General features: G+C 48.1%; 1 protein-coding gene across 4 annotated transcripts in view; it reads right to left on the reverse strand.

Moving 5' to 3' along the window:
* Positions 1–2,965: 2,965 nt before the first annotated feature.
* Positions 2,966–23,944, reverse strand: part of LOC130327016 (kin of IRRE-like protein 1) — a 65,995-nt gene continuing 45,016 nt past the window's right edge. For 3 of the 4 annotated variants that reach the window (XM_056553372.1, XM_056553370.1, XM_056553373.1), the window contains exons 2-15: positions 11,087–11,236; positions 10,842–10,991; positions 9,212–9,369; positions 8,981–9,131; positions 8,781–8,886; positions 8,293–8,438; positions 8,011–8,138; positions 7,791–7,917; positions 6,264–6,364; positions 5,763–5,961; positions 5,563–5,667; positions 5,095–5,192; positions 4,877–4,942; positions 2,967–4,788 (exon numbers count right to left, since the gene is read on the reverse strand). In XM_056553372.1, the coding sequence (XP_056409347.1) occupies positions 4,366–4,788; positions 4,877–4,942; positions 5,095–5,192; positions 5,563–5,667; positions 5,763–5,961; positions 6,264–6,364; positions 7,791–7,917; positions 8,011–8,138; positions 8,293–8,438; positions 8,781–8,886; positions 8,981–9,131; positions 9,212–9,369; positions 10,842–10,991; positions 11,087–11,126 (1,998 nt within the window). In that variant the 5' untranslated portion in view covers positions 11,127–11,236 and the 3' untranslated portion in view covers positions 2,967–4,365. Of the gene's footprint in view, positions 4,789–4,876; positions 4,943–5,094; positions 5,193–5,562; positions 5,668–5,762; positions 5,962–6,263; positions 6,365–7,790; positions 7,918–8,010; positions 8,139–8,292; positions 8,439–8,780; positions 8,887–8,980; positions 9,132–9,211; positions 9,370–10,841; positions 10,992–11,086; positions 11,237–23,944 lie in introns of all 4 variants that reach the window. The other variant, XM_056553371.1, reaches the window with a different exon arrangement.

Consider the following 23,944-nt stretch of genomic DNA (forward strand, 5'->3'; position numbering starts at 1 on the left):
CCGATCCTAACACTAACAGAAAAAAACACAAGGGGGCTGCGTGTTTATCCTCCTTATATGGAGAGGGTGGGAGGGTCTAAAGACTTAATTAATTGCTGTGTCATTAAAAATTCCACCGGTCCTAACCAGTTCCACGGGGGTGAAATACCCCATATGTGCCACTGGTTAGGATGTAAGGGAACTGCTCACCTCTCTGAAGGAAGCTTCTCCCCTAACCATGTGACCTGCTCAGCTATCTAAAGGCAGCCCCTCCCGAAGCTCACACAGGAAACAAGCGCAGGGGCTGATGGTCTATTTAGACTTCTTCAGCTTCTTTTACCTGGATTTTTAAGGCTGTATATGGGGCTATAAACACTGCTCAAAAAAATTTAGTGAACACTAAGATAACATCCTAGATGTGAATGAATGAACTAATCGTATGAAATACTTTCGTCTTTACATAGTTGAATGCGCTGACATCAAAATCACCAAAAATTATCAATGGAAATCAAATGTATCAACCCATGGAGGTCTGGATATGGAGTCACACTCAAAATCACAGTGGAAAACCACACTACAGGCTGATCCAACTTTATGTAATGTCCTTATAACAAGTCCCAATGAGGCTCAGTAGTGTGTGTGGCCTCCACGTGCCCGTATGACCTCCCTACAACGTCTGGGCATGCTCCTGATGAGGTGGAGGATGGTCTCCTGAGGGATGTCCTCCCAGACCTGGACTAAAGCATCCACCAACTCCTGGACAGTCTGTGGTGGATGGAGCGAGACGTCCCATATGTGCTCAATCGGATTCAGGGGAACAGGCGGCCAGTCCATAGCATCAATACCTTCCTCTTGCAGGAACTGCTGACACACTCCAGCCACATGAGGTCTACCATTGTCTTGTATTAGGAGCAACCCAGGGCCAACCGCACCAGCATATGGTCTCACAAGGGCTCTGAGGATCTCATCTCGGTACCTAATGGCAGTCCGGCTACCTCTGGCAAGCACATGGAGGGCTGTGCGGCCCCCCACAGAAATGCCACCCCACACCATTACTGACCCACCGCCAAACCGGTCATGCTGGAGGATGTTGCAGGCAGCAGAGCATTCTCCACGGCATCTCCAGACTCGTCTCTCACATGTGCTCAGTGTGAACCGGCTTTCATGTGTGAGGAGCACATCGCACCAGTGGCGAATTTGCCAATCTTTGTGTTCTCTGGGTAAATGCCAAACGTCCTGCACGGTGTTGTGCTGTCAGCACAACCCCCACCTGTGGACGTCGGGCCCTCATACCACCCTCATGGAGTGTTTTTCTGACCGTTTGAGTAGACATATGCACATTTGTGGCCCGCTGGAGGTCATTTTGCAGGGCTCTGGCAGTGATCCTCCTGATCCTCCTTGCACAAAGGCGGATTCTTGTGCTGGGTTGTTGCCCTCCTACAGCCTCCTCCACGTCTCCTGATGTACTGGCCTGTCTCCTGGTAGCGCCTCCATGCTGGACACTACGCTGACAGACACAGCAAACCACCTTGCTACAGCTCACATTGATGTGCCATCCTGGATGAGCTGCACTACCTGAGCCACTTGCCAATCATGCATTTTTCTGACCGCACTCCCGCAGATGCCATGATCTGTATTGATCACGGCATCTGAGGGGTTAATGGCAGACATCTGCGCGATCGTGGATGTCGCCCATTACCGGCGGGTCCCTGTCTGCTATCAGCAGCCGAGAACTGCCGTGCATGACCAGAGCATTGCTCCGATGCTCACGGTCATGTACAGGACATAAATTTACGTCCTAATGCGTTAAGCACCACCTCACCAGGACGTACATTTATGTCCTGTGTCATTAAGGGGGTTAACAATGGAATGGAGCTGCAATACTGCGCACAAGCCAAGGATAAATGGGGTGCTGTTTTTTTTCATTTTTTTAAAGAAATTAGAAGAGGTCTCTGTCTCCCCCTAATATGTCTATGATCTGTTCCTGGCTTTGTATTCAATAATTGTAATAAATAACCTGACGGTGTGAACACAGCCTAACAGCAGATATAACCTGACTTTGTGAACACTGCCTGACGCAGCTGGTATAACCTGATGGTGTGAACACTGCCAAACACTTACAGCTTGTATAACCTGATGGTGTGGACATGGCCTGACACTTACAGCCGATATAACCTGACGGTATGAACACGGACCAAAACAGCCGATATAACCTGACGGTATGAACACGGACCAAAACAGCCGATATAACCTGACGGTATGAACACAGCCTGACACTTATAGCCGGTTAAACCTGATGGTGTGACCACAGCCTGACACAGTCGATATAACCTGACGGTATGAACACGGCCTAACACAGCCGGTATAACCTGACGGTGTAAACACGGCCTGAGACTCACAGCCGGTATAACCTGACGGTGTGAACATGGCCTGACACTTACAGCCGGTATTACCTGATGGTGTCAACATGGCCTGACACAGCCAATAAACCTGACAGTGTGATCATGGCCTGATACTTACAGCCGGTGTAACCTAACGGTGTGAACACGGCCTGCCACTTACAGCCGATATAATCTGACCGTGTGATCACGGCCTGACACAGCCGATATAACCTGACGGTGTGAACATGGCCTGACACTTACAGCCGGTATAACCTGATGGTGTGAACACGGTCTGACGCAGCCGGTATAACCTGACGGTGTGTGAACACGGCCTGACACAGCTGGTATAACCGGACGGTGTGAACACGGCCTAACACAGCCAATAAAACCTAACTGTGTGAACACTGTCTGACACAGCCGGTGTAACCTGACTGTGTGAACATGGCCTGACACTTACAGCCGGTATAACCTGACGGTGTGAACATGGGCTGACACTTAAAGCCGGTATAACCTGACGGTGTGAACACAGCCTGACACTTACAGCCAGTATAAACTGACTGTGTGAACACAGCCTGACACATTTGATATTATCTGGTCTCTTTTAACGTAATATAAATAATAGCAAGGATTCAGGAATTCTGACAATTCTCATCTTTTAATAATTAAATATAAATTTCTCTTATAACTTTACAGATAAAAAAGCAGAATTGTTTTCGCATTTTGAAGCTTAGGAAAAGTATCCGAGTGCTGAATTTACGATCTTCACATCTGGAGGAGATAACAACCTGGAAATCTCTGTACAAAATAAAAATTAAGGCAGGAAAATGAAGAGAAGGGGTTAATATGGGAGGATTGTGCCTGCTCCTAGTCCGCTGTCGATTATCGACACATTTGGCGCTGGTTCTTGCTGTCTCATATAGACTACGTAGAATAAATTATGAGATTTCTTCTATATTTTAGTCTTTGGAATCGGAGATCTCCTATAACATAGGAACCCGTGTTACAGTCTGTAATGGCGAGGAAGCGGTTAATAAATAATAGCGTGCCGCCATAATGGACAATATGGGGAAAAAATACCCCAAGACGCGTCCAGAAACTTGGAGTGACGGTAAAGATGTGCTCACCTTCTCAGTCACACAGTGCTCAAGAAAGCGATGTCTAATATCAGGTCTATATACAGAGGCGCTTATCCTATATACATCCTATATATTATACTGTACAATGTATCATCTTATAAAAACACCTGCAGTACACAGAGCGGCCATTGGGTGGTACATCTTCTCCGTAACCATTGGATGGCGTTCAGTTCAGGTGAAGCCTCTTCTCTCCATCGACCTGACATGTGCTGATCCATGCTGCTCTATTATAAGCTCCTTAATACTATATAATCTATGACCTATAGAGCACAGCAGCGTTATTACAGGCCTGGTCCCTGCTTAGTCCCATCATTGTATAAAAAAGCTGTGCTAGAACCAAGGGCTTCAATAGAGGAGAGGGGGCTTCATAGCAACAAGGCCCCATCCTGGATTTGGCCTCCTACCCTGGAGGTCCCAATGTTTGTTGTCCCCATCCCCCTTCATGTTGCTCATAGGAGAGGGCAGCATTACCCTTGAGCAGGTTCTCTGCTCCTGGGTTGCTGTGCCTGTGGCGTTAGGGGCCCCTAACTCAGGGTTATCCCACCGATTAGGAAGAGGGGTAAGGCCAACTGGAGCAGCTCCTCTCCTCTACAGCAGCTGCAGGCACTGGTTCTACGGTGTGTCAACCTAAAGGGTCTTCGCCAACCACCAATGGCTCCTCCAAAGGCTTGGACATCCCCAGGGCCTCAGTCCTTGTTCACATACTCATGGAAGGCATTCTAGTGCAGGTTCAAAATGTTCAAGAGGAAGACATAAGGCAGCCATTTTGCACAAGACGGTCAATATGTGACTGTTGTCTCCCAAGTCTAGGTTCCACTTGAGGTTCGATAACTGTGCTGGCAAGTTTAGGTAGAAGACAAATCCATGACTCACACATGTGTTTGCATCCTCTGTTGTGGCGGGCGTCCATAGTCTCCATGTGTGAAGAGCGAGGCGTAAGAAAGACGTGACAGTGTCGGACCAGATTCTAATGTTTCAAAGCGATCCGGTCGAACGTAGCTGCAAAAGGCTCTGGCGTACGGCTGTGGCTGACTACTGGGGCCTGGGGGCAAACTGGTCAGGCCTTGTGGTATGTGGATACGTTCACTTCCATGACGAGGAGTGGTGGCATATCGATTGGCATAGTCATACAGTTTAGGAGCTCCAGGTAAGGATGGGGTGGGACACAATGGAGTGAGGGCTGAGGGTGCAGAGTACAGAGGACGTGGAGGTGAGGAAAACTCTGGATAGGCGACTGTCGTTGGTCGGGAGTCTTCATGAGCTCGGACCTTGTAGTAACCATTGGTTGGGTCCTGTAGAGAAGACACAAGGCCGGCCAGATTATTACAATATTATGGAACCTGAGATGACCAAGACTGGGGAGGATGGAGGACAACATACCTGCGAGTCATCAGGGATATCACTTTGTTCAGTCTGTGAGGTTCCTCGAGACTCTGTATCTGTATGCTGCAGAGGAGACCATAAAATGTTTGGTCATGTGACAAAAATACTGAGACACCTCAGAAGTCTGGACCATCTCCGGTCTGGACCATCTCAGGTCTGGACCATCTCAGGCCTTCTGGGCAGGACCCCCCCATGCTGGGTATGTGGTCACTTACCAAGGGCTCCTTCAGGTCTTCTTCAGAATCACTTGGGTGCCGATCGCTGTGATCACTTCCCGAAACTTCCACTGCTAGAATCTGAGTGTCCTTCACGGCTAGAAAAAAAAAGGAGTTTTATTGGAAACAACAAATGTATAACACCCCGAGGACCCAAGAAGATCACTGTGAGAAGAAGACCCAAAAAGAAAGACAACAGATGAAGATAGAGATGAAGATGAGATAAAGATGTTATTTATTAGTCGCTAAGACCTTTAGAATGTACGAGTCCTGGACAGACATCTAGAAGATCCTACACATCATCATCAGAGGAGAGGATGGAGACACTGACATTTTTATAATTTTTAGAGCGCCCTTAATCCCGGGCGTTGTACATATGATAAGGGATTAAAATAAATATAAAAATCTCTGTCCATGTTTTCTAGCCTTGATCAGTCATGGATGAGGAGACCCTCAGTGTGTTCTTACCTTTTCGGGGTCGGCGGCAGCACAGGACGCAGATGGTCACCAGTACAAAGAGGCAGAGTGTCCCCAGACCCAACGCGATCATCAGAAGCATGAGCGGCAGAGCAGCTAGAAGAGATTATAGCGCCATCAGACATGGCTCCTGAAGATGAAGTCGGAGCCCCCTTTAATCCATTGATTTAGTGGTAACGGAGACAACCTACCTTGTTGTCTCAGAGAGATGATCACTGAGTCCTCCCCATATTGATTTATGGCCGTGCAGTTGTAGGGAGTGGTGTAATCTGAAGGCTCGGTGCCATCTATGACCAGAAATGAAACCGCTCCACTGTCGGTCACACGTGTCTCCACTGAAAAGCGGCCCAAGGTTCCCTCATCGAGGCTGTGCTTGTCCCAGGACCAGCTCTACCGGGGACATTAATGAGAGGCAAACGGTAAGCGCTGGATAATCCTGACACTTTGGTTATAGGCCATGCTGGTGTAAATGCAGACAAAGATATTAATAGTAAACCCCAGCGGGGAAGGGGAAAGGCAGGGTCTTCAAAAATCAATGGCATGTCTGAGGATGCTGTTCATCATGGATGCCACATTACAGATTCTGATGACCAGGCCTGACACTTGTGGAGATCCCAGCTCTAGAATCCCCACCTATGTCATCTCCTGGTGGACTTTCCCTTTAAATGGTAGAGATACATAAAATTACTCACAATTCTATCGGGGATCGGTGTTGTGTCCACCACGCACTCCAACCGAGCTTTTCCTCCCAGAATGCTCTCGTAGTTTATGTCACTGGTGATGATGGGAGGTCCTGAGGAGAAGAATTCAGTGGCAAGTTACATCCCCATCTCCTTATTGTTTGTATAGATTCACAGAAGACATTAACCGCCCCCCCCCCCCTCACCTCTAATGAACCGTCCGTAGGACCACCGCCCCCCTCACATCTCACGAACCGTCCCCAGGACAATCATTACCCTCACCTCTAATGAACCGTCCCTAGGACCACCGCCCCCCTCACATCTCATGAACCTTCCTCAGGACAATCATTCCCCTCACCTCTAATGAACCGTCCCTAGGACTACCGCCCCTTCACATCTCACGAACCATCCCCAGGACCACCATCCCCCTCACCTCTAATCAACCGTCCCTAGGACCACCGCCCCCCTCACATCTCATGAATCATCCCCGGGACCACCATCCACCTCACCTCTCATGAACTATCCCCAGGACCATCGTCCCCCTCATCTGTCATGAACAGTCCCAAGGGCCACCACCCTCTAACCGCTCATGAACCATTCCCACCATCTCAATTTCCCTTATCTTTAAATGGGCACTGTCAGATACAAAAACTTGCTTTGTGGTAAAGCATGTATAACCAATAGGTTTTGCAATTGCTTTCATTAGAACATTTTCAGTGTTTCATACTGAAAAAGCCAGTCAACAACTGCCCCCCTGCCTGCTTGGACACATACTAGTCCTGCTGTGTCCATGCATCATCACCTATGTCATGGACACACTTCCTTAATTGGCAGCTGTGAGCGCAGGGCTGACAGCTGGAGGAAAAATCCCACTGTCAGCTTGTGCCCCTCTACTGTCAGCGAGGACAAGCTGGAAGTTGTAGCTTTACTAATGCTAGGGGAGATGTGAGCAGACATCATACTGAGGGAGGGGGAGGAGACCTGCACAGTGAGGCCACGCCCCCTCCCTTTGAGAGGAATTCAGACTAGTGAGCTAAATTAAAAGTGTAATAAATAAATAAAAGGTGCTAGACACATTAAAAAAAAATGTTTTTTGTTGGATCTGACGGGTACGCTTTAATGAATCATTCCATTCCCAAGACCACCATCCTCATCATTTATGAACCATCTCTAGAACCACCATCTCCCTCATCTCTCATGAACTGTCTCCAGGACCTCGGTCCCCCTCACCTCTCATGGACTGTCCCCCTCACGAACCATCCCCAGGACCACCATTCCCCTCACCTCTCATGAACCATTCCCTGGACCACCATCCTTCTCACCTCTCATGAACCATCCCCAGGTCTACTGTCCCCCTCACAAACCATCCCCAGGCCGTCCCCTTCACATCTCGTGAAGCTTCCCTAGGACCACCATTTCCCTCCTCTTTCATGAACCATCCTCAGTACCTCCGTCCCCCTCACCCCTCATGAACCATCCCCAGGACCACCGTTGCCCTCATCTCTCATAAACCATCCCAAGGACCACTGTCCCCCTCACCTCTCACAGTCAGTGTCACCTCCTTCTCCATGGTACCAATGCGGGGCACAATGGCTTTGCACACATAGGTTCCAGCATCTTCCCGGGTCACCTTGTTCAGTGACAGCGTATTTCCATTACTAAGGACCTGTAAGGAGGAGGAGACATCTTCAGACCTGATGACCCCATAACTATGATACATGGACCGAGTGTCATGGACGTTCTAATGAAGTGATGTTACCTCTGTGGACCCTTTCTTGTTCCAGAACTGGGTTGGGGTGGGATTTCCGGTCCAACCACAGAAGAAGGAAGCGTCTCCACCGACATCAATAGTCATGGGGCGAGGCTCGGTGAGAAGACGTGGGCCGACTGTACGGAGAAAGATTACAGGTGAGACGGCAGCTCAGCCCCCTGCCAGTCATGTCATGTCCATCCAGCTGGTTGCTATGGGGTTGTCAGGTGTCATTTTCATAGCAACCAATCTGTCCCAACATGCCTTCAGCCTTGGGCAAGGTCTACTCACATAGGACATTGACGGCTGTGCTCACGTTGCTGCTTCCCACGCTGTTTGATACCTCACATGAGACCGGAGCTGTAAAAAATGTGTGGTCCACCGTGGCGTGGTATCGGTCTCCGGAAACGTCGAGGGGGACGCCTCCCTTTGCCCACCTGTCAAAATGGCCACCATCAATCTTTTCATCTTCAACGCAAGGTTATGAGACACTTTGGAACGTCCCATAACTATTGTGTCTCCAGCTGTTGCAAAACTACAACTCCAAGCATGCCTGGACAGCCAACAGCTGCCCAGTCAAGCTGGGAGTTGTACTTTTGCAACAGCTGGAGGCACGCTGGTTGGGAAATACTGGTCTGGAAATACGTGACATTAAGGATCATAGGTGTTCTGCAGTATTGATGAACAGTACGATCAGCTGATAAGAGAGCAGTAGATTGTAGTGTCTGTTAACAGAGCAGTAGACTGTAGTGACTGATAAGAGAGAGCAGTAGACTCACCTATATCCCATCACCTCGGGGTTGGACACGGCACTGCACAGGAAGGTCACTGTTCCGCCTTCAGAGACAGTCGGGGGATCCACGGAAAGGGTCACTTTCGGGGGATCTGTAGAGTAAACGGAAACGTTGTGAGTCTGTGCTGGGACTTGGGGTGTGTGTTTTGTGCAGAAATCTGCCGCCATGTCAGGCCCAGTACTTACACTGCACACTGAGCGTCACCGATCGCTCCCGCCCCTCTGGCAACGCGGCATTCCTCACCCAACATGTGTAGGTGGCGCCGGCATCGGCGAAGCTGGGGGTGATGAGGAGACTGCTGACCGCATCCTCGCTCTTGGCGTCCGACAGAACCTGCTGCACACGGGGGAAAGACCGTCAGATTGGTGCAGTGACAGCACGGTCTATATACGGTGACAAATGAGATGGCGCCTCACCTTGTTGTACACGGCCCCATCCAGCAGTTTGCCGTCCCGGTACCAGGTGATCTCGGCGGCCGGTTTGGCGGCGGGGGCCAGGCAGGTCAGATTATAGGGGGTGTCCAGCAGGACGCTAAACACGGGGGCGCCACGGATCAGTGGCTCTCCAGGTGGTACTGAAAGTGAAAGTGAGATTAGACTGGAGGAACTGAAAGGGAAACAGCGCTTGCTAGGAATTGCTGTTGTGCAACAGCTGGAGGCACCTTGTTTGGAAAACACTGTTCTAAGCCATAGAACCCCATGAGAGGGCTCCCCTAGTGGTCAAATAAGGTATCACTGCTTCTGATGAATTTTTAAGAGACACCAAATAATTATTTTTTTTAAATCATAATTTATAAGAATAATATTCTAACCAGGGTTTCACAATCAGGGGGCCTCCAGCTGTTGCAAAACTATAACTCCCAGCATGCCCTGACCAAACTCGTGCACAACTACAATGTAGCAAAAATTTTACAATTTTAACAGATGTTGCAAAACTGCAACTCCTGTTGGATGTCCTGGCAGGCTGGGAGTTGTAGTTTTGCAACAGCTGGAAACACCTGGTTGGGAAACACTGGTATAGAACAATTTTACCTTATTCAGTCACTAGAGGAGCTCTCCCATTGGGATTTTTGGCTTAGAAGAGTGTTTTTCAAACAGTGTGTCTTCAGCTGTTGCAAAACTAAGACTCACAGAATGCCCGAACAGCCAAAGGCCATATTGTAGTTTTGCTACACATGTAGTAATTGTAACAGTTTTGCAACATTGTAGTTGTGCACCAGTTTGGTCAGGGCATGCTGGTTATAGTTATAGAGTTATAGTTTTGCAGCAGATGGTGGGGAAACATTTCTATAGAAGAATTTTGTCTCAAAACTACAACTTCCAGCATGCCCTGACCAAACTGGTGCACAACTACATTGCAAAACGGCTGTCTGGGCGTGCTGGGAGTTGTAGTTTTGCTACAGCTGAAGGTACACTGTTCTAAGTCTGGATTCACACCACGTTTTTGTAATACAGTTCCCGTATCAGGTTTTTGATGAAAAACGGATTCCTCAAAACCTGACTAAACTGTATCAAAACGTGTAAAAATTTTAACCCGGTTTGAAAAATGATGTCCGGTTGCATCCGTTTTTTTAGAAAAAAAAAGTATACGTTTTTAACTTTTCACTCCATTATGAATAAAGAAAAAAACTTTGTGTGCACTGCGCATGTGCAAAGTCAAAAACCGTATTGTGCAAACCGCATGGAACCGTACGCACATACGGTTCTGTAAGGTTCCCATTCACTCCCATGTTAAAAGAACCGTATACAATTTCAATACGGTTTTTCACCCGGACAAAAATCGTGGTAGGCTATGGTTTTGGGTACGGGAAAAAAAAATTGATAAAACCGTACAAGACGCAAAACAAACACAACCAGATGCATCGTATGGCATACTGTTTTCAATGGAGAGTCAATGCGTATGGTTTTCGATGGAGAACATGGTGTGAACCCAGCCTAAACCATAGAACCCAATGGTAGGGCTCCCCTAGTGGCTGAATAAGGTGTTGCCTGCAGCTTTAATAAACAAAAACATGAATGCGGAATTCACCCGATTCCCTGGACTCACCCTGTACGGTCAGACGCGCCCGCTGTGACCTCAGCGCCGCTTGCGTGGCCTGGCACTCAAACACAGCGTCGTCCCCTAGCTCCACACCTTCTATGTGCAGATTGTGCTCCCCTGATGCATGGTCTCCTATGATGGAATAACGGGACCACCCTGCAAAGGAACCGCACAGACATCTATTAACCCCTTCAGGCCCGTCACGAAAGACACCCACACGTACGAAAACGCTGGGACGCAACGTCTCCTACCTGGAAGGTCTCGCTCGGCTCCCAGCGCCAAACCGTCCATCGTCCACTGGACCACCCCCCGGTACCCGATCACCACGCAGGGGAGAGTCACTGACCGTCCGGCTGTCACCACCACATCCGAGGGCTGCTGCGCAAAATGGGCCCCGAATGCTGCAAAAGAAGGAAACAAACGATTGGGTTACGTTGCTGGAAGGCGCCTGAGGTCAGAGGTCACCATTCATCCACCATATGGTAAATATATAAGTGCTGCGGGCCCCTAGGTGTCGTGCGCTGTGCCAGCTGTTGGGAGCGACACTCAGCAGGAGGGAACATTAATCTTGCTGGAGCCGCTAGTACATTCTCCAAAATGTACAAGTTGAAAAAAAAACTACAACTCCCAGCATGCCCTGATCAAACTGCAAAAAATCTTGTGCAAATGTTGCAAGACTACAACTCCCATCATACCCTGACAAAACTGTTGCAAAACTACAGGGCATGATGGGAGTTTTGCAACATAGTTTGGTTACAGTTTTGTCGGGGCATGATGGGAGTTGTAGTTTTGCAATAGCTAAACAGCAAGCCACAAAAACAGTGTGTTCCTATGGACTAGTGTGCGTTCAGCTGTTGCAAAACTACAACTCCCAGCATGCCCAGACAGCCAAAGGGAGTTTTGCAACATAGTTTGGCTACAGTTTTGTCCCGGCATGCTGGGAGTTGTAGTTTTGCAACAACTGGAAACACATTGATTGGGAAACGCTGCCGTTTGGATTTATTTGTTGTATATAACACTGGCCACTAGCACCACACATTCCAGGGATGAACACATTGCGGCAGAACCAGATCCCTATGGTGCCGATTCTTGGACCGGGTGATGCGTCACATCATTCGTGTTCACTGCGTCTCGTCTGTGGAACAATTAATCTATCAGATTCAGGATATTCTCGCTCGGTTTTTCGGGCAGAATTTTAGTTTTTCATACTTTCCCCACAAGATTCCATCGGTGTACGGTGAGTTTTTTTTACGAGTTCCCCGTTTCCCCCCCACCCCCCGTCCCTGGAGTAGTCTGTTCTCGGTGCGTGAATGAAATGTTACACGGAGATTAAAACTGCCGCACGGAGCTGAGGGCGGTTGTCAGCGCTCGCCGAGGAGATTGAGAAAGTCATATCGGAGGTGGCGGATGTTCAGCCGCGGGCGGTTAAACGGGTGATGATGGAGCGAAAAAAGGGAAGGGGCTACAATGGCAAATCCTTACTATGAATACATTTTTGCTTCTAAAGTTTTCAGAAAGGGGGCGTGGTTAGTGTTTTTGGCGCACTTTCTAAGGCTGTTTAAGGATTGATGATTGGGCGTAGATTTGTATTAGCACAGGACGGCGACTCATTTGCATGCTGTTTTAGCAATATTTAATCCCACCAGATCAAAACCATCAAAATAACGTAAAAATATGGGACAAAAAATAAAGCGCAAATCATAGGAAACACTGGACCCGATCCAGCATCTTAATCCACAGAAGAGGCCGAATTACTTCCAGTATCATGGAGGCTTATTGTCCCGGATAAACAGCGACCACACACAGTGACCGTTGTGTTATTAGGGGTGAGGAGGGGGGGGGGGATTCACCCCCAATATGGCCAGGTGCCCTAAATCGGGTGATAATTGATAAGGACGATAGATGAGGTGATCAGGTAACGCTGAGAACAGTTGAAGCCTGGTCACATGACCTATGAATACAACCCTCATCGTTGTATGTACTGGGATATCTGGTCCACAGTGATTGAGAGTCACATGAATAATGCTGCCCAACCACAACTCCCAGCATGACCGTACAGTCCGGGATGCACCATAGGCTGTCTGGGCATGCTGGGAGTTGTAGTTTTGCAGGAGAAGAGTCACAGGTTGGAAAATGGGATGCACCATGGTTTGTTTGGGGATCATGGGGGTTGTAGTTTTTGCAGAGTCACAGGCTAGGGGGCTCAGCTCTAATGTATATGGGGGTCTCCTGGCTACAGGGTTTGGTTGTCAGGACATAAACGCATTTGCATGGACTGTGATAAAAACAACACCCTACAGACTATACAACAACCTACACAACACCCTACAGACTACACAAAAGCCTACAGACTACACAACAGACTATATAACACCCTACACAACACCCTACAGACTACGCAACACCCTACACAACTCCCTACAGACAACACCTTACACAAAACCCTACAGACTACACAACACCATACACAAGACTCTACAGACTACACTACACCCTACAGACTATACAACATCCTACACACTATACAACACCCTACAGACTACAACACCATACACAAAACCCTACAGACTACACAACACCATACACAAGACTCTACAGACTACACTACACCCTACAGAGTATACAACATTCTACACACTATACAACACCCTACACAACACCCTACAGACTACAACACCATACACAAAACCCTACAGACTACACAACACCATACACAAGACTCTACAGACTACACTACACCCTACAGACTATACAACATTCTACACACTATACAACACCCCACACAACACCCTACAGACTACAACACCATACACAAAAGCCTACAGACTACACAACACCATACACAAAACTCTACAGACTACACTACACCCTACAGACTATACAACATTCTACACACTATACAACACCCCACACAACACCTTACAGACTACCACACCATACACAAAAGCCTACAGACTACACAACACCATACACAAGACTCTACAGACTACACTACACCCTACAGACTATACAACATCCTACACACTATACAACACCCTACAGACTACAACACCATACACAAAACCCTACAGACTACACAACACCATACACAAGACTCTACAGACTACACTACACCCTACAGAGTATACAACATTCTACACACTATACAACACCCTACACAACACCCTACAGACTACAACACCATACACAAAACCCTACAGACTACACAACACCATACACAAGACTCTACAGACTACACTACACCCTACAGACTATACAACATTCTACACACTATACAACACCCTACAGACTACAACACCATACACAAAACCCTACAGACTACACAACACCATACACAAGACTCTACAGACTACACTACACCCTACAGACTATACAACATTCTACACACTATACAACACCCTACAGACTACAACACCATACACAAAACCCTACAGACTACACAACACCATACACAAAACCCTACAGACTACACTACACCCTACAGAGTATACAACATTCTACACACTATACAACACCCTACACAACACCCTACAGACTACAACACCATACACAAAAGCCTACAGACTACACAACACCATACACAAAACTCTACAGACTACACTACACCCTACAGACTATACAACATTCTACACACTATACAACACCCCACACAACACCTTACAGACTACCACACCATACACAAAACCCTACAGACTACACAACACCATACACAAGACTCTACAGACTACACTACACCCTACAGACTATACAACATTCTACACACTATACAACACCCTACACAACACCTTACAGACTACCACACCATACACAAAAGCCTACAGACTACACAACACCATACACAAGACTCTACAGACTACACTACACCCTACAGACTATACAACATCCTACACACTATACAACACCCTACAGACTACAACACCATACACAAAACCCTACAGACTACACAACACCATACACAAGACTCTACAGACTACACTACACCCTACAGACTATACAACATTCTACACACTATACAACACCCTACAGACTACAACACCATACACAAAACCCTGCAGACTACACAACACCATACACAAAACCCTACAGACTATACAACACCCTACATTCTCACCGTGTTCCTATAAGTGATGACCAATAAAAGCAATACATTAATTTCTAGCACAGAACACAAATGTGAAGTAATAAATAATAAAATGTAACAATCTCTGAGTTTATAGAGGATGGAGAAGTTTTTGTCCAGTGAGATGTGTCTCCCCCCCCCCCCCTCCTGTCATTGTGGTGGCGGTCTCTTTGTGGCGGCAGTCTCTTTTGTGTCGTGCCCGTCTCTGTCGCCCCTTCCTGTCCCCTGAGTGGCTTTAACAGATTTTTAAAAGCTGTTTTTCTGGAGTTAATCCACTTTCCACCTTTTCATGCTTTCTCTCCCTTTGTGTAAAGTGACAGCATGAGCCTTGTGGGGTGGGGAGGGGGGCTTTTGCAAGCCACAGAATAGACTCCTGGGGTGTTAGGATAACATAATAGGGAGGGGGATTAACCCTGTGCTTGCTGGAGAGACTTGTGGAGGAGGAGAAGGGAAATTCCTAGCAAGGTTAGTGTCCTGGTTTGGGGGCACATAATTGACTCCTGGGGTGTTAGGATAACATAAAAGGGGGGGGGGGGGGATTGACCCAGTGTTTGTGGGAATTTATCGTTTATTCGTTAAACTTGACCACAGTTTATCTAGTTTTTGATTGCGCCATATAACAAGATTATTTTATCAGTTTGGACAAGATTTGCGCATCTTTTCCAAACCAAGTTGCAAAGGTACAACTCCCAGCATGCCCGGACAGCCGTTGGCTTTTGCAATAGCCAGAGGCGACCTGATTGACACGTAAAACAACGCATTACATTATATAGTCGGAAAACAGTGCACTAGGTTATATAGCTGGGCACAGTCTGGCCACTGACAGCACGAGGGTTAACTCACCTCGCCGCATATATAAGGCGCAATAATGGCATATATATATATATATATATATATATATATATACGGTTTTGCGATTAATTGTCTCCTCCGCATGTATCCATTATGTGCAGTTATCTCTCTTATCCCCTGCGAGTGTTGGTTCTTGAAAGTCCCCCCCCCTGTCCATTCAGTGGCAGCCCGTGGGGGGTTGAGCCGTGTTAAGTGGAAGTTAATACACCATATGGTGGGTTTAGGAGACAGTTTGTCTTGTGTTTTCTCTGATCTGTTTATTGGGGCGTGAGGCGAAACCATTCAGTGATATGGTGCGGAGGTCAGCGCCATTCTCTCCGTACAGGGGGGCGGTCCGGACAAATGAGGGGGAAGGGGGGGGGGGACGATTCTGTGAGAGAATTGAATCAGAGACTTGTTAGCAGGACACGGCGTGTCACCAAAATATCATTAGCGCCTCACAACAGCTGCTTCTCTGCTTTGGCGCAGATCCGGGGTCCCGCGCATTTAAAAATTTTTTTTCTTCTTTCAGGAGTGGGCTGGTGTAAAATAAACCAGAAGTGAAAATAATACGGATACAAACGTGACCCAGGGCGCCAATCCAATGTCTGGTATAGAAAAACGTACAGAGCATAAGGCCCCCGCCGCCATATTTACTGCCATGTGAATTCATTTTATACCAGTCACTGATCTATAGGAACCGCCGTGACTTCTGCAGTTGTGAACAATGGCGCGCAGCTATAGGGGAGGAGTTTATATTGCGTTATTGCTGTCCGTTTAGTGTATATATATTTTAAAGTAAAAAAGCGTATCAGATGATAAAAAACGGACACCGTGCAGCATAATCTATCTCCCACTGACCATGCAGCATATACATTTTTCTTTTTTGGCATATACAATAGCGTAGTTGATGTTTTTGCGTACAGAACTGTAACAGAAACGGAGACTAAAGTGCGGCGTGAACTGGGGGATATGGCGCACTCTATGGCGGATCTGTTGGTTTGACACCTGTACAATGAATCAAAGCTTCGTATATTGTCTTAATTGCGCCGGCACTATAAAAAATTGCAGAATCGGCGATGGATTTAGGAGTGCGGATTGCGGTGTAAGTTACGAGCATACGCCATTTAAGACAGTTTGAGCCTAGCACAATGTTTCCCAACCTGGGTGCCTCCAGCTGTTCAAAACTACAACCGGTAGCTGTCTGGGAATGCTGGGAGTTGTAGTTTTGCAAAAACTGAAGGCACCCTGGTTAGGAAACACTGGCCTAGCCTGTACATAACAAATTTACTAATAAAGATTGTTCAAAAATACAATTGGCCTCGGAAGCCAATCAGATCCTGGCTTTTGGTTTCAAAATGAAAGCTGTGATCTGATTGAGGCAGACTGGTTTCTATACATAAGGCGCAGTCTGACGGTCTCCATAACAACCAAAATACACTGTGTTCCTTGTTGCCCATAACAACCAGTCTCCGGCCCGTGGTAAGCAATGGGATTCCAGCTTCCGTCTCCCTCCGCAGTTTAGAAAATGAAAGTAGCGCTCTGGTTGGTTGCTGCGAGCCGCAAATCTCATCAGTTGCTATGGGCAACCAGGTCACTTTCTTATTCAGTGTATTTCAAAAAACTTTATTAGGCATATGACTCATCTTAATAAAACATTCATCTCTGGCTAATTACGGGAATCAATAGTGCGTTGTGTGAGTGCCGTCCTCCCCCGCAGCTAATAATCTGCATTCATAGGAGCCATTGATTATATTGGCACAAATCAGGTGGTGATTATAACGTTTGTGACCTACATCGCACGCTAACAACCAGCGGCGCTCATAACTGTGACACATGGTGGATAATTATATACAGATATCAAAGCGCTTTATCCTGGACTGAGGAGGGAAGTGATGATCGGCGGCGACGCCATCTTGAACATCCGAAAAACAACTGTACTGCCACAAATATCTGTGCAGATGGCAGTGTGTGTCCCATCTGATATTAAAGGTTTATCTATGACACCATAATAATTAGGAAGCTGAAAATAAAAAGTATGGTCGCTGCGCCACAAGAGCTCGCAATCTATTTAGTGATGGACAGGTGCGCACAGACAGCCGCTTCCTGGGAGGCCAATTACTCGGCCCACACAGTTTTTGGACAGGACGAGGAAACTTAATGACTTGGAGGGAATCCAAGAATAGACAGAAAAGAGGGGAAGTGGCGGGTGAGACGTGCAGAAGGGCCGAATACATGGAGCACATGGACATCATCGACCGTTCATGGTTAAAGAATCACTCTGGGTGGAGCTGCCACTTCAAAGGGCCCCAACCCATCATACGCCATCGCCTCGCCGCTTTGTTCATGGGATCTTTCATGTGTCACACGTATAATCTCATGGTGACATCGTCACTGCCCATGTTAATACCATGTTACCGCTCCCACAGTTCATGGCCCACATGGCCTCCTGACAAGTCTTCTGTTACTATGGTGGGATGATGGCCATATTGGTTCTCATCCATTGCCCCTTAACAGCAGCAGGAGGGCCCATGGTGACCCTTGGGGTGGTCACCCCCTTTCAGTCAAGGGACCACTGTTCCTTCACTGGGGTCCTGGGTGGGCATCAGGCACCATGACTGTATATTGGCTATGGGTTCCCTAGATGTTAATGACCTTCCTATGAGTTGTGATAACACAGTCTGTGCCCCACCTGAGATATGGGCAATATGTGTTCCTCTATGCACTGCTACCACCTATGCTGGTGTTATATAAAGAGGTCACCTTATGAGTTGTGATAACACAGTGTTGGCCCATCGGGGACAAGGGCTGATCGGGGGGGGGGGGGGGGTCTATGCACTGCTACCACCTATGCTGGTGTTATATAAAGAGGTCACCCTATGAGTTGTGATAACACAGTGTTGGCCCATCGGGGACAAGGGCTGATCGGAGGTCTATGCACTGCTACCACCTGTGCTGGCACCATATAAAGGGGTCACTCTATGAGTTGTAATAATATAGTGTTGGCCCTTCAGGGACAAGGGCTGATCGGGGGGTCTGTGCACTGCTACCACCAATGTTGGCACCTTATAAAGAGGTCACCTTGTGAGTCTGTCCTCCCTCATTTACACAGCATTGTATTTCCATCCCCTATGAGCCCCTCCAGAGACAATAGCTCTCCCCGCAGGGACGAGGCTTCTTTAATGAGATCTCGAGGTGGTAAAGATGGAGAGAGAAGTCTCTAAGACGACTTTACCAAGAACATGTGTCCCCCCCCCTTCTTATCTCTCCATTCAGAACTGTGATCACCAGGGATTAGCACAGAGCTCAGTGTGGACTGGAGTGCTTACACTTAAAGGGGCTCCAGCATTATGAGCGGAGTCAATGGGATTGTAGGCAGCTCCTCCAATCTCCCTATGTGAAGAAAAACCTTCTTAGAGCCAGAAGAGAAGACAATGGAGCCCGGAGGGGGCAGGAGTGCGACCCCCGCTACCAGAGAACTGGCAGCTCCAGAGTCGCCCACGTAACACGTTTCCTTCCATTTAATCCACGCTTCTCTTCAACCTGTACAAACCTCTTTGCACGTATTATAATTAGAACAGGTTTTCCTGAGGCGGCAGCGAGTTGCTATGTGGAAATGGCGCGTTGCCTTTGACCTTCCATAGAGTATATATGAAGCGCCGTCTAATAAATAATGATCCCTCGTATGTATAGGACCAAACGTCACCCTTGAAGCTTCTGTCTAATACGTTACAAGCTCAATTATTGTGCACGGACACAAAACAGCCATCAAAGTCAATAATACGCCTGCAGCGGTGACTGACAGCATGACTCCTTTGGGGACCTGTGGGGAACGGGGCATCAAGGCTGAAACTTCAAGGTGAAGTTTACGGGCATATTATATTAGTGGGGAAACATGTATCTAAAAAACACGAGCCACTGCATTGACTGGTTCATCAATGACTCCCATGGCAGTGCTCTTTGGTGAATAATTGTTTAGGAAAAACCTAAGAGGCCTTAGTGATTTACCTAGGAAAAGAAGATGGCAGCATCATTGTAAGCTCAATAGAGACTACTTCTATTAAAGTGCAGGAAAAATTCTAGAGACATTGGAAAGATGCAGATAGGTTCATGGGTGAAATGAGATCCAAAGCCCATGATGGGTGGCACCACCTACAACAGGGGTCTCAAACTAGTGGCCCTCACCATGTTGCAAAACTTCAACTCACAGCATGCCCGGAGAACCATTGGCTGTCCGGGCATGCTGGGAGTTGAAGTTTTGCAACATCTGGAGGGCCACCAGTTTGAGAGCTTTGACCTAGAATATTATTGGAGTGTAGAGGGAAGATGGAACCGCCAGACGGGCAGCCATTGCCGACCTCATCACATGATCAATGCCCTCCGGCACCTGGACACAATTGTCTAATGATCACATGGTTATCCACAAGATGAGCGCAGAAGGTTGGGATCTGTGGACAGGATAGAGGATGATAATGGGGTCGGACACCTTGAAGTACCCAGCCTCTTCTAAGGCCATATCACTGAGCTGCAGCTGGAGATTTTGGTACCTGAGGGACCTTCTCCTGGCGAATACCACAGAACCGCAATGGTCTTATTATGGGAAAGGGATAATATGTCCTCCATCATAATGTCATCTCTCCTGTCAGAGCCACCAGTGAGCTCCTCCTGACGTCCAAGACAATGGGGGGATTGTTAGGGGCACAATATTCCCGTGAGACCAGACGCGTCCAGGAGCTGATAAGGCGGCCTGGTCCCTGTCTCACATACCTGAGCCCCAGCAGACTGTGTTATCAGCCCCCCCCATGAGAAGAAGGCTCCTGCTCTGTTATCAGGACCCCCCCCCCCATGAGATGAAGGCTCCCGCTCTGTTATCAGGAACCCCCCCCCATTCTGTTATCAAGACCCCCCCTCCCCCATGAGATGTAACTCCCGCTCTGTTATCATCAAGACCCCCCCCCCCCCCAAATGAGATGAAGGCTCCAGGTCAGGTCCATCCTGTTATCTTCTCTGTGGCCCCCATCATGCTGACAGATATTCCTACAATGTGCCCCCTGATGCCTCCTGCCATCATACATGAGAGGTCCCAATACCAGGCCCCCAACTATGGAGAGAAGACTATAGGGGGTGAGAAGGAACCAGTGTGCTAGATTTAACCCCTTGACTCCCAGTGCTTAGTATCTTATGCCGCAGGAAGCTCCAGAGACCGCAAAGGCGCTGCATTCTGCACTACAGCTCCCATCAGATGGTACAGCCCTCATCAGATGATACAGCCCCCATCAGATACAACCCCCATCAGATGATACAGCCCCCATCAGATACAACCCCCATCAGATGATACAGCCCCCATCAGATACAACCCCGTCAGATGATACAGCCCCCATCAGATACAGCCCCCATCAGATGATACAGCCCCCATCAGATGATACAGCCCCCATCAGATACAACCCCCGTCAGATGATACAGCCCCCATCAGATACAGCCCCCATCAGATGATACAGCCCCCATCAGATGATACAGCCCCCATCAGATGATACAGCCCCCATCAGATGATACAGCCCCCATCAGATACAACCCCCGTCAGATGATACAGCCCCCATCAGATGATACAGCCCCCATCAGATGATACAGCCCCCATCAGATACAACCCCCATCAGATGATACAGCCCCCATCAGATACAACCCCCATCAGATGATACAGCCCCCATCAGATACAACCCCTGTCAGATGATACAGCCCCCATCAGATGATACAGCCCCCATCAGATGATACAGCCCCCATCAGATAATACAGCCCCCATCAGATGATACAGCCCCATCAGATGATACAGCCCCCATCAGATGATACAGCCCCCATCAGATGATACAGCCCCCATCAGATGATACAGCCCCCATCAGATGATACAGCCCCCATCAGATGATACAGCCCCCATCAGATAATACAGCCCCCATCAGATGATACAGCCCCCATCAGATAATACAGCCCCCATCAGATGATACAGCCCCCATCAGATGATACAGCCCCCATCAGATGATACAGCCCCCATCAGATGATACAGCCCCCATCAGATGATACAGCCCCCATCAGATACAACCCCCATCAGATGATACAGCCCCCATCAGATACAACCCCCATCAGATGATACAGCCCCCATCAGATGATACAGCCCCCATCAGATGATACAGCCCCCGTCAGATACAGCCCCCATCAGATAATACAGCCCCCATCAGATGATACAGCCCCCATCAGATGATACAGCCCCCGTCAGATACAGCCCCCATCAGATAATACAGACCCCATCAGATGATACAGCCCCCATCAGATGATACAACCCCCATCAGATGATACAGCCTCCATCAGATGATACAACCCCCATCAGATGATACAACCCCCATCAGATAATACAGCCCCCATCAGATAATACAGCCGCCATCAGATGATACAGCCCCCATCAGATACAGCCCCCATCAGATACAGCTCCCATCAGATACAGCCCCCATCGGATGATACAACCCCCATCGGATGATACAACCCCCATCAGATAATACAGCCCCCATCAGATAATACAGCCCCCATCAGATGATACAACCCCCATCAGATGATACAACCCCCATCAGATGATACAGCCCCCATCAGATGATACAGCCCCCATCAGATGATACAGCCCCCGTCAGATACAGCCCCCATCAGATGATACAGCCCCCATCAGATGATACAGCCTCCATCAGATGATACAGCCCACATCAGATGATACAGCCCCCATCAGATGATACAGCCCCCATCAGATGATACAGACCCCATCAGATGATACAGACCCCATCAGATGATACAGACCCCATCAGATGATACAGACCCCATCAGATGATACAACCCCCATCAGATGATACAGCCCCCATCAGATGATACAGCCCCCATCAGATGATACAGACCCCATCAGATGATACAGCCCCCATCAGATGATACAACCCCCATCAGATGATACAGCCTCCATCAGATGATACAACCCCCATCAGATGATACAACCCCCATCAGATGATACAACCCCCATCAGATAATACAGCCCCCATCAGATAATACAGCCGCCATCAGATGATACAGCCCCCATCAGATACAGCCCCCATCAGATACAGCTCCCATCAGATACAGCCCCCATCGGATGATACAACCCCCATCGGATGATACAACCCCCATCAGATAATACAGCCCCCATCAGATAATACAGCCCCCATCAGATGATACAACCCCCATCAGATGATACAACCCCCATCAGATAATACAGCCCCCATCAGATAATACAGCCGCCATCAGATGATACAGCCCCCATCAGATGATACAGCTCCCATCAGATAATACAGCCCCCATCAGATGATACAGCTCCCATCAGATACAGCCCCCATCGGATGATACAACCCCCATCAGATGATACAGCCCCCATCAGATGATACAGCCCCCATCAGATAATACAGCCCCCATCAGATGATACAACCCCCATCAGATAATACAGCCCCCATCAGATAATACAGCCCCCATCAGATGATACAACCCCCATCAGATAATACAGCCCCCATCAGATAATACAGCCCCCATCAGATAATACAGCCCCCATCAGATGATACAGCCCCCATCAGATAATACAACCCCCATCAGATGATACAGCCCCCATCAGATAATACAGCCCCCATCAGATAATACAGCCCCCATCAGATGATACAGCCCCCATCAGATGATACAGCCCACATCAGATGATACAGCCCCCATCAGATGATACAGCCCCCATCAGATAATACAGCTCCCATCAGATGATACAGCCCCCATCAGATGATACAGCCCCCATCAGATGATACAGCCCCCATCAGATACAACCCCCATCAGATGATACAGCCCCCATCAGATGATACAGCCCCCATCAGATGATACATACCCCATCAGATAATACAACCCCCATCAGATAATACAACCCCCATCAGATAATACAACCCCCATCAGATAATACAGCCCCCATCAGATACAACCCCCATCAGATGATACAGCCCCCATCAGATAATACAGCCCCCATCAGATGATACAGCCCCCATCAGATAATACAGCCCCCATCAGATAATACAGCCCCCATCAGATGATACAGCCCCCATCAGATACAACCCCCATCAGATAATACAGC

This window comes from Hyla sarda, unplaced genomic scaffold (genome assembly GCF_029499605.1).
Source record: "Hyla sarda isolate aHylSar1 unplaced genomic scaffold, aHylSar1.hap1 scaffold_290, whole genome shotgun sequence".
NCBI lineage: Eukaryota > Metazoa > Chordata > Amphibia > Anura > Hylidae > Hyla > Hyla sarda.